This window comes from Diadema antillarum, unplaced genomic scaffold (assembly GCF_040938485.1).
Source record: "Diadema antillarum isolate AM-2024a unplaced genomic scaffold, OU_Dant_1.0 seq00000111_RagTag, whole genome shotgun sequence".
In the NCBI taxonomy this organism is placed as follows: Eukaryota; Metazoa; Echinodermata; class Echinoidea; order Diadematoida; family Diadematidae; genus Diadema; species Diadema antillarum.
In genome coordinates this window covers 244,605-257,160 of record NW_027271195.1, presented here as the reverse complement: position 1 = coordinate 257,160, position 12,556 = coordinate 244,605, and the positions used below count along the sequence as shown (strand labels likewise).

The window sequence follows — 12,556 nt, the reverse complement described above, 5'->3', positions numbered from 1 at the left end:
GTACGCTTCGATCAAAAACAAAATTAAAAATAGGCATGCTGCCGAGTATTCTACAGCATGTCATGGAATATGATATCAGGATACCTAAAAAAATCGTGACAGAAGAAGGTAAGTGACTAGAGTGCCATTTCTCATGAATGAGATTTTTCTACTATGTGCATGGTTATCAGTGCAATATAAGGACATCTTGCCTTACATACATATCTCACTGAAGAATGTATGTTTCTGCACAAAACATGTCACCCAAGTATAAGAAACGACGTCCACTGGTCTGTCAAGTCAACTAGCCATTAGTGACTCAGATTTCTAGTAATTGTGTTATTTACTTCCTTTTGTCATCACTGGAGTGTGAAATACGACAAACGGGCTTTCAAAATGAACTTATTGCTGCACAGGGGAGGGATAATTATAGCAGCGAAGGTCTCTATATTATACTTATTCACTTCAGTATATACCTGCCGATTAATTCCTCCGTTATTTGCGATATCTGTGCATCTGAAAAGCAGCCAACGTTGTAACTTTCATCGTGGTTATACTGAACGACCTTGCCTAATACTGCAGCGATATTTTTGGGAATATTCCAAGGTCCCTCTCGTACCATCGGACTAGTTCATTGCGGTTCATGGGCGTTTATTGACTGTCACTGCAAAAGTACACTAATCGGCTAAACCCGACGTAATTAAGGGGATCTGTTTTAAGTTGGTTTTTATTTCATTATCTTAGAGAGAGGGGTAAACATATTTGAGGGCACATTCATCAGCACTGTCATGCTGAAATCACCCCGTAAAGAAGAAATGCATTAACTCCAAACGGAGACAAGTACATACTAATGACAAACACTTACGCATGTACGTGCGCCGACAGACACTACAGAGAGGCAGACAGACAGACTGACACACACACACACACACACACCCTCACGCACTCACAAACAGAAATATGGACACGTATACACAACTAGAGGAACACTCAGAGAGAGCAAACCTCCGCCAAGCAGCCATGATTAAATTATCGCCATTTTGTAGGCAGTATCTTCAACACGATTATAGACACAATACATTTCGTATAGGCAAGTTTGGTGTAAATCTGATCTTCTATTGTTGGACTCTTGAGAGATTACGCTTAATTCATGTCCTACGTGACCCTATGACTTTGACCTCATGACCCCAAATTTAATTGTGCCCTTACTTCATTATGAACACACCCTGCAAACTTAGTGAAAAACCCAATCATCCTTTCTTGAGTTATTGGGAGACTGAGCTTATTCTATGAACTTTATGACCCCTATGACCTTTCACCTTTGACCTCATGGTCCCGAATTTTATCGTTTCTTTTTCTTACTTCATTATGAACACACCCCGCAAGTTTGATGAAAATCAGATCATCCGTTCTAGAGGTATTTTGGGAGATTAACTTATTTCATGTCCTTTAGGAACCTTATGACCTTTGACCTCTGACCTTATGACCCCTAAATTTTATCGGGTTTTTTTTCCTACTTTATCATAAGCACACCCTACAAGTTTGGTGGAAAATCTTTTCATCCGTTCTTGAGTTATTGGTAGACAAAAGCCCTTTTTACACTTGTGTTTCTTAACCCCGGACTTTCTCTGACCCAGGACTATCGTTAGTCCCGTACCAAATTTTTCACCTTTTTACACTTGCCAATTAGTCCCGTACTATCTCTTGTCCGGGGCTAAGGAGAAAACTGACCTTTTTACACTCGTATTTCTTAGCCCCGGACTTTCCAAACCACATGAATATTCATGATTACGCTGTGTACTGTACACGTACACGCACGCACCGGCAGCACTTGATTACCTCGTTTCTGATTGGTCAGTGAGGGTCGGACTTCGTCTCCATCGCTTAGCCCAGGATTATTTTTTCGTTCTGTTTACACTCACTTGCTTGGCACCGCAATTGCGGTGCTAACCCTGCTATTTTGCAGGGCCAGATAGTACCGGACTATCGGTGGGGCTAGCCCACTTTGGCAAATACGAGTGTAAACAGAAAGTGGGCTAAGGATAGCCCCGTACCAACGGTGGGGCTAAGCCCCCCCCCCCCCCTAGCCCCACCGTTAGTACGGGACTAAGCAAAAATTTACAAGTGTAAAAAGCAAGTTTTGTTGCGATTGGTTGCTTTTCGTTATGTTGATTTCCAAAATCCCTGAAGAAGACCGGTCAAAGGTCGAAACATTCAAATTGAACTAATGTAACTAATGCTCATCCTTTCGTCACAATGCAGCGCCCATCACGTGTGTGGCCAAGGCAACTTCACACTTTACGTTATACCGGCATAAGGAGAGAGATACGGACACATATAGGCCTACATACTGATATTCTCATACATAAAGCGACGCTCAACTCAAGTTCTGCATGGCATTACTATGAAGCGCGCAAGTCATTGCATCAGGTAGCTACAGATTTTTTTTGTTATGTTGTTTTAATTGCAATTACAGCGTGCCAGTGTCCTGACCAGCTGTCCTTGGGCCGGGATGATACCTTTAATCCGTCGATCCAGCAGCTCTTGGCCAGAATGAGATTTTTATTGCACGAGAACTCGTCTTCATTAAAGCTGCATTTGATGTAATTCTCTGTCGTAATAATAGTAAGCTGCTAATAAAAGCAATCATTTGCTCTACAGGCAGAGCTGTTCCGGCTTGGACACTGTCCTGCTGTGACTTAGAGTGCCAACAATGTCATTGAATGTCGCCATTTAAAGGGGCATTCCAGACGATTTTCATAATTTCACATCATGTATAGTACATAAATCGACAGCTCCATGTATAAATATGTGGAATTTATTGTGGTCATTGAGCAGAGAAACCAATACTCTGAAATATTGTAAACAAATTACACTGAACGAAGCTGATGACATAGGAGCCTCACATATTTAAAAAATGCAGCAGTGTAATTCAATTACAATACCGCTTGCTTAACAAGTTAGTGTAGAATCTATGCATGCCTTCTTCTTTTGTTCTGCTTCCTTGAGCCCCAACTCACGCATCCTTATGATGAGGCTGCCCATGTCATCATCCTTGTTCATTGCAATTTGTTATGAATTTTGAAAACATATTTATTCCTCATCCCAATCACTATGAATTTTGAAATTCTGTACTCCGTATAATTTATAGTAATTGTTCAAATCTAAAAGGCTGAAAATCATCCGGAGGTCTCCTTTAAAGTCAGGATCTGAATTCCACATAGACATGATAGACGACGGATTTCGCATCAAATGTGCATAACGCAGCTTCCAACTCTCCCACCTCCTTTAAAATGCAGCTACCATTCCGAAAGTGTTATAAGAGATCGAGTCCCCCGTCATAACTTTACATACATGTATTTTATGGAACAACTGCTTCTCTTTCTGATCAAAATATCCATGCAATTTGGGGACAGGTTAAACAAGTCAATTCTAATGGATGCCACACACACATATAAGGACGCCAAAATGCATATCTCTTTTAGAGAAGAAATCCACTTCAAAATTTTATCAATTTCATAAAAACAGAAAAAAAGTTCCCTGAAGAACAGTGCAAAAATGATCAAAATCAGATAAGAAATAAGGAAGTTAGAACGTTTTGAAATTTTAAAAATTTTCGGAAAAAATATGAATATTCAAATGAGCAAGTTGATGGTTCCATGCTCTCACAATTTCTTAATCATTTCATATACAGAAATGGTAAAAAATTCATATTTGCGCTGTATAAATGTAAAATTTGCCTTAAAGCCACTAAAAATAAAAAAGAACAAGTAATGTTAACTCTGTTTAATTTTGGTATGGGAATATACTTTTACCTAAATTAGCTTTAAAAAATCCCAACTTTTCCGAATTTCATACAATATAACAATCATGAAAAATTGTGAGGGCATGACATCATCAAATCGCCTATTTGAATATTCATAAGGACTGCGTGGTCAAGAAACGTTTTCGGAAGAAATGTGAATTTCAAAATGTCATAACTATATTCCTTATTTCTTATTCGATTTTTGTCATTTTTGAAACGTTCTGCAGGGATGGATTTCCTCTTTACTTTTGGCTGAAGAATTTACGGTTACCTTCTTAACAAGACTCGAACCTTATTCGTTCGCTACTGCCTTGGTGCAGCAAAGCATTGTTCACTGGGAGAAAATAATGTTTCTTGTCTCTCTATATTTAATACTATGAAAGCACGCCTTTGCGATAAATGCATGAATATGGAATAACCAGAGCTTTGACATAATCCCTAGATGTGCCACTTCACTACTATTGGCTCATTCGATCTTACAAAGCAGCAAAGCAGGTTGTATTGCTCTTGGTTCGGGTTTCGTGGCGTTTATCATCCAGTGTTGAATATTTACACAGGTGCATGATTATCTATCTGTCAGGCTTGTGCCAGCTAATGATTCTTCGAAGCGTCATAATTTCGAACAGACAATAACAAATGTAGAATATGAAACAAAGAGAGAGAGGGGGACTGGAGGCACGGGGGGGGGGGGGGGGGGGAAGAGGACCAAGGCAAAGAAGACAAATTAATTCTTCAAAGGAGCTGAGAGGCGCCGCAAAGGGACACTTAAAGGGCTTCCAATTCCAAACCACCTGCCATTTTCGTCTACGTGTTTTAATTTTCCACTAGCAAGCTTTAAGTGTGAAATCTCTTAGAAAATATCTCCCACGAAGCCGTTATGCACATTTTCTTATGGTTCTTGAATCTTTCCCTCTCTTTCCTTCATCTCCTTGGCAACAACTCATCACGCTCTTTCATCATACTCATCATTCATCACCTCCGTCAATGTTCCTACCAGCTCTTGGAGTCGGGGGGGGGGGGGATGGTAGATTTCACTGTTGATTACACCCACGGTTGAGTCATACCTAAGAAGTCTGCCGCATCAGACGTATACATCGAACCGCATCGAATCAGGAGCCGAGCACGCGAAAAACAAAGTTGGTTTATTCACGAGCGTGTCGATGGAAAGAGAAATGGCTGAGGAGGGCAGCGCTGAAGCGCGGTGCTCCTCGGCACGTTGAAGCGCGCAAGCTCTACCAAAAGACTGAAAAATATGGCGGCAGTAAGAAGACAAGAGATCATATTACGTAATTAGCTCGCATAGCAGAGTAAAGGTTCGTTGACACGAAGATGAAATGAGTTTTATATTTTCGAAGGTTCTTCATCATTTATTATTATGATTTCCAACAGCATACAACCAACTATTATTTGATACAACATTAATCATTTCTGTACGACTGTGTTAGAAGTTTGTAACCTGAAGTACATTATTTGAAATATTTTGTGTTTCATACAAGAACATTTGCCTCATGACTGTGTATTCTTATTTCTTTCTTTTTCTGTGGGGGGGGGGGGGGGGGGGATAAAAGAAATGAAATGAAATGAAATAATGTGCTCCCGTCAAACCCACATACCCGGTACAAACTATAGTGCAATTTCTTGCAAGATGTCGTATAATATCACTTACGGGAAAGGCATGTCTTTTTTTGTTCATCCTTTGATTAAGTCGGTAGAATTTGTCAAATCATTCATTCATCCACGTAGACTGACGTGCGTAAATAAGTGCTGTGAAACATCAAATTGTTATACTATCTCCTAATAATAGATTTGGTAATGTATGAGGGTCAATTTGGTGCCTCTCAGGAAGACGGGCCGGGAGCTGTATATACGTTGGGAGCATTGTAGAGACATTGCAAACGCTGAGCTGCTCTCCTGCTCGCTCCAAGGCAGGCAATCAAATCTGGTCAATACGCAAAATCGCCTCACGCTTGGCCGCGCTAGCCGCGGGAGACCAGAGCTTTCAAGGTCAAGGAACCGGTGTCCTGCAATGCCGGCCCCATTGCACCTTACACGTATGAAGTGGCGCCACAAACGTGTGTGTGTGCCTATATACATGCATGGCGCCGCATACGTGTGTGTGCCTATGCGTGTAACACGTGTAGGCCGCTGGGAGGATACTTTTTTTCTGTTCTTAGCACGAAGGCTCCGCCAGCAGCGCAGTCACTGTCCACCAAGATAATGGCAATTTGAACGGAACATTTTTGATCATCTGATATTGTACTGGTTCTGTCTAAAAGACAAAAAAAAAAGAAAAAAGAAAAATGGGCATCATGGTTTTGGTACATACAATTCTTGATATATATATATATATATTTTTGCCACGACTGAGTATACAGTTACAAAGCAATGAACGGGACATCATGGATCTGTTTTGTTATTCAGCCACAAAGCCTCACGGAAAATATCATTTTGACGGTTGCTGGATGTGTTTTTAATGATAATGTTTGAGTTTCTTTGTATGCTTTTTTGTTTGATTTTGTTTTGTACTTGGTCTGTTCGTCTATTATTCATGATACACACTTAAACATGTTGGGGGGGGGGGGTAAAAGCATCTCGCGTGATGGAAAAAAAATCCAGACTGCGTCGTCATGATTCATCGGAGTAAAAAAAAAGAAATAGACAAATGCATAAAATTTAATAGCCGAAATGAAAGCTATTTTAACTTGACACTTTCATTATCAGGCTTACGAGACTTTCGCTTTTGATTTTTCCTTTTCAATATGAGCGGAAAAAAAAATTACTGTCTGCGGAGAAATTGTCATCCATTCAATGCATAAGCAGCCCTGTTTTGTCTCAAGGTTAGAAATAATGAGACGCATTTTCTATTTCTTTCCCCCTCTCGCGAACCGCTGAATCTCCGTGTCGCTCAGGTAAACAAGCACGTTTGCACTATAATGTGTGCCTACAAGTGCTCGGTATAAATTGCAGTCTGGGTCGCGCACTGGTACATTAATCTCTCTCATTTACGGCGGATGCATTCCGTCTGCAGCGTCTACAAGATTAATTAGTTATCAATCGCAGCTTTATTGTGCTGCTGTCATGTGGTAAATGAGCTCCGTTACGGCGAGGAGGCTGCGAACGGGGACGAAATTTGGCTCAAAATGCGACGCGTTTCTCTTACTGCGCAGATGCGTCCAAAATGCGTCCATCATCGCGCAGCCCGGGCAGATGACGGCGCCGGAGACGTTGGGCATTGACAAAAAAGAATACAAACATTTGAATGAAAAGAAAACAAGTAGGCCTATCCGCGGCGCCACATTGTTGTGAGAGAACGTCTGCTTTTTTGACGTCAGTCGAAAATGTAGTATTTGATGGCTCTGACAGAAACCATGAGTTTTCTCACGACAAGTACATTGATTGGAGCTAAGTGCGCATCACACGCACGCACGCACATAATTATCACACACACACACACACACACACTTTTTTGTTTTATGACACACATACACACACTCACATATGTCTATGTATTATATAACTTATGTAGATAGATAGATAAATATACATATACAATGCAAATAATGTTACAAACACTCTGTATATAACTGAAAGACCAACATAGGGCTCTCAGCTCTAATCAGCAGAGGTGATAGCACTTTCAGGATGTTTATGAAAACCATTATATCATAGAGCGCACACGCGCCGTTATTTGGAGGAATTCGCCAATTTAGATGACAAACGAGGAGACCTAAAATGACTTTCATGACCTTGATGTTTGTCTTCATTTTTCACATAAACGGGTCGGGCAAGTGGCCAATTGTCTAGCTCACTGCCGTTGAATGATTTGTCTCAACGACGAGGAAGGAGCGATGCATTGCACATTCGCGAACAGAGTAAGTATTTATCAAAATATTATGGGGATAGTCGAGGTGGGGAGGGGAGGTTAGGGGAAGAAATCGTGCACTGGTGACTTTCGGGGCCGCAGACAACGTTTTGAGCTAAAACGAACTTTGCTCTCAGAAGGGCTCAAAATTAATTTTGCATCATTCGAAATTCGCTTGCAATTACATCAAAAAGGTCTACCGAGAAACTTGCCAGCCTGATGCGATTTGCCAGTATGATGAGTTGTTTTTGGCGTGTTTTGAGAGCGAGAAAGTAGAATAATTTCGTTCATGGCACACGACTTCCAATCCAAAAGAGCCCTCCCAGTTCCGCATTGAGGGTAGGTAGAACTTTTATTTAACGTAGACGGTAAGGTATAACGTTACGTGACAATCGATCATGCCCTAGCAATCGTGTTTTCCAACAAGCTCCATGCATCTAGCTCTAGCGCGAAAGATCAGTGAGTACTGCTGTTGCCTGATTTGTCAAATATAGATAATTGATTTTTTTTTTTTTTTTTTTTTTTTTAAGTACGCACCAAATACAGTCTGGGGGCCCGTTTCATAAGACTTGTCATCAGTGACAAGTTGTCATAGATGTGACAAGCTACTGAAATCCTTGCATCTGATTGGCTGAGAGCAAATTTGTCATAGAAATGTGGCAGTTGTCACTGATGACAAGTTTTATGAAACGGGCCTCGGGTTGTACTGTTGTACTTCCTGCGAACCTTTTTGGCTAATAAATGTCGCATGATCGCCTTTTCCTGATGACGTTACTGAAATCGCTATTTCACATATTGCTTTTATGTGTAGGTAGGCCTACATTTTAGAGCAAATATGGACAGTTTTGCATGCACATGAAAACTACGTTTTCAATTCAAGTCGATGTTAGTCAATTCTATCAAAGTCGAGATGTGCAGCGAGTATAGCTGCTTTGAAACTCCATTCAGGCCTGCCAACATTCCCACATCCAAATCAGGGAGTCCACGATGGCGTGTGTTGTACCATAGTCTCATTTCCCCCTTTTTTGTTCTTTTTCTTTCTTTTTTTTTCTTTTTCTTCTTTTTTTCCCCCTTCCTACGTTAATTTCATGTCAGTTGACATTGGTTTCTTTGACTTTGTGTACGTATTTTTTGAGGGTCCCATACCCTACAAGCTTTGCTTTTTAAGTGGGACCCTCCATTTCCATTCTAATCTTTGTATTAGGTATATACCTTAGAAACGAAATTCTGTTGTTACTCGTGACCACTTGTACGTTTTCTTTAAAATTGTTATAAATTTGTTCTGTAAATGTATTGTATATATTTTTTCTGTTTATTCAATGGAAATGGAAATAAAATTGAATTGAATTGAATTGAATTGGGAGATTCCACACAGCAATCAGGGAGATATCTGTGTGTTACATGCATTTCAGTGGGCGAAAATAATTCCCAAATCAGGGAGATTTTAATATTCTCTTATTCAGACATGAACAGATTTCGACATTTTCAGGGAGACTCCTGCAGAATTAGGGAGACTTTGCAGCTCTGCTCCATTGGTAATGAATATCCATGAATGATTCTCTTATGAATAGTCAATTTGAATACTTCTGAATTACTAAGTTTCGCAGAATACTCACATGTGCCCATCAAACTCGGAAGACTTCTTGTACATCACTTTGATTTCTTTCTGCAAGAAAATCATACAAAAAAGGAACGTTAGGTATACATAGATCGATGTCGATAAATTTAGATCAAATGAGCATAATGGGTAAAGGGCAAATACGAATAGGTTAAAACAAATCATGTTTTTGAAAGTACGTGAGAACAGAAAACGAGCAAAGCACAGAAACACAGTGGTGTCATTTTGTGCGTGGCACATTAAGTTTCGTAGCAAAGTCGCATTAAAACGTATACACGTACAGAAAGCCTGTTAAATGCAATAAAGTAATTAACATGCTTTCTCACTCATATATACAGAAATACGAAGGTATACACACACAACATTTTATGGCTATTGGATGGATTGTGTAAAAAGACTCGAATACAGGTGCATTTAACTTCACACGATAGAAAACGCAACATAGGATACATAAGAAAAGATTATAAGTGAGTAAACATAATCGAATTCTCTGTCTCTTTTCTCTTCATTACATGTTTCTTCTACATCTTTTTCTTCTGCCCTTTTCATCTTCTTCTTTTATTCATCTTTTTATTAATTTTCCCGCTGTCTTTACACAAAAACGTAAAAGAAATGTTTATTGTAGCCACACAAACAGTGAGAAGTGAGAAACCAACGAAGCGTCACACACTGTACACATCCACACGGATGATGCCAACAATCAAAATTGCAGACGACAAAATAATCCATGTCAATCCGGGTGCATTACACTGACAGATATCATAGTTCAGAAAATGATTATACATTCAGCGGGGATATCTTTTTAAAGGAAGGAAAGAAACAAAACAAAAATCATTAAACACACGCCAGTACAGACATGCGACACGGAGAGGATTGAAAGATAAACGAAATACTTCAACGGATTTTGATTTGGGAGTAAATGATAGCGTGGTGTCAGGCAGATGTAAAAACTGTTACCTGGAAATTCTCTATAGCGATTTCCTCCTTGAAAGGCAAATTAAAATGAAAGTGAAGAAAAATCGTCGAGTGAATATTCTTTCATTTTGGAAATTCGTGTTCGTACAATTCATTCTTTCACGCATATTTATTATCGAAACGGCGACGAAGTGGCACTGCACAATCACAGATCGCACTAGTTTACGAGAACGATTAAAATGCATTGTGATCTTCATAAATACAGTTGGACCAATGCCACTTAGAAATATTCACTTGATGAAAATGGCGCCATTCAAAGTAATAGCAGCAGTATAACAGCACTAATAATAAAGACCGTCATTTAGGATGCAAATCAGCGACATTGATCATTGTTTTATCATCTGTAATACAACTTGTCTCCAGTAAATTAGTGCTGTGGTCTATGTGCACTAAAAGTACTAAATGTGTGTTGGAATGATACCAATCGACTGCGATTAGAATTCAACTATATGAAATGATATAGTACTATTATTATTCTGTTATCGTCGCATGTTATAGGAATGGAGATCTCAAAAAGTGACGAGAAAATCACAAATGCGACTTGGATCATCATATTCATTACCAACACAATATATATGTTCTCCGTTAACGACGGCGAGAATAACATGTGACGTGAACAAAACAAGTTGGTGGATTAACATGTTGCTATTTCAGAAACGTTGTGCATAATTCACACCGCTGTATAGATAGCATCAAAGAAAGCGCCCCTTCGATTCACAATCTCAGCATTCCTAACAGCAACGCTTGTTGGTTATATCGTAAAGGCGAGTGATTAGAATCATATTTGCCAAAAGTTTTCCATGGGGACACACACACACATAAAAAAAAAGAAACAAAAACCGAGAGACATAGAGAGAAACACGTGTATCCTGTCGGTGTGGTTGCGTCAGATTTGTAGGTCAGCATTGCTAATACACTTGTCACTAATCAGGGTACAACGAGCAGTGTTTGCTTCCGCGGGTTACGGCTAATTTCAGAGCCTCAAGGTTTCGTTCTGGTCACGGTCGCTCGTGGGCTGGAGGTGCGCCTTTTAAAGGAGCATTCTCCACTTCACGAGGTTCGTGCTTAATGCTATACTAGTTGTGTTCTTTCAGTAAATATTCCCGCGCCAATCGCCAGATAGTAGACGATTTGCGTAATGAAATTTAATGACAAAGGCAGGTCAGCAACTTTGGCGCCAGCAGGATATAATAAGCAGACAGACAACATATCTTGATTTTGTCTTAATTATCTTTGACAATTTGCATGATTTGCAAGGTTAAGGAAGATAAACCATTCTTTGCTATAGCAAATGTCACTGTAGCTGAATTTATGTCTACCATATACGTAAATAAGTAGTGTAGCCAATACCACTGTGTTGGCGTATGTATTCATCGTGAGAAGAACCTTTCATTCGGCGAGGTATAACTACCGAAGGTGGTGAATGGTTTGCACAATGATTTGTTTACAGGTCATTGTGCCAAGCCACTAAATGGGCGCCGCGGCAACAGATACATAATGGACATTAATACTGAGGAAAACAAATTGTTTTTTACCCCTATAAATCAGAAGTTAAGAACCCCAAACGTCCACGTTTCACGAATTTTCATGTACACAGAGTTATCATCACATCACACATTATTATAATTTTTATCAACGGTACACATCACACACACATACACATGCATATAAACGCATTACAAATACATACTGCACACACCTCACACGCAATGCACTCTCACATAAACGAATACATAATACTTCCAACATAAGTAGGAAAATATTGCTCTATGATTATCATTTTGATGTGTTTGTGTTCGTGTGTGCGTGTGCGTGTGTGTGTGTGTGTGTGCGTGCGTGTGTATGTGTGCGTGTGCGTGTGTGTGTGTGTGTGCGTGCGTGTGTATGTGTGTGTGTGTGTGTGTGTGTGTGTGCGTGTCTTAAGTATGTGTTACATGATGCGTGTGTACGTGCGCACGTTGGTTACAATGTGCTTTGCTATAATTACATCACTTGACTTTCGTGTTAAGTGTAGATTTAAGCCACACTTAACACGAAATTGCTGTGAAAATGGAGGTCGAATATTTCGAGTTGGGGCTTATATTGACATGGTTTTTTTTGCTAAAAGCCAAATAACGACTCTATGCCAACTTGTTACTTTATGTCTATGATTCGATTTCATGAACGGAAGTAAACCTGAAATGGAGGAAGACATGAAAAAAGTTTTGTGTATTGTTATGTTTGCTTGGTTGTTTTTATGTCTCTCTTCAGTTTGGAATGTAACTTCAGTTGCTAGTTTAGCTTGAAGGTCTGGGTTCGATAAAGTAGTCGCATTGAA

The 12,556-nt window shown here is 39.7% G+C and overlaps 1 protein-coding gene across 1 annotated transcript in view; it reads right to left on the bottom strand.

The window, feature by feature from the left end:
* The window catches only part of LOC139727017 (stAR-related lipid transfer protein 5-like), an 84,163-nt gene that overhangs the window by 28,010 nt on the left and 43,597 nt on the right, over positions 1-12,556 (bottom strand). Inside the window, exons 2-3 of the mRNA XM_071637999.1 lie at positions 10,222-10,248; positions 9,263-9,312 (exon numbers count right to left, since the gene is read on the bottom strand). Coding sequence (XP_071494100.1) covers positions 9,263-9,312; positions 10,222-10,248 — 77 coding nt within the window. The remainder of the gene's footprint in view (positions 1-9,262; positions 9,313-10,221; positions 10,249-12,556) is intronic.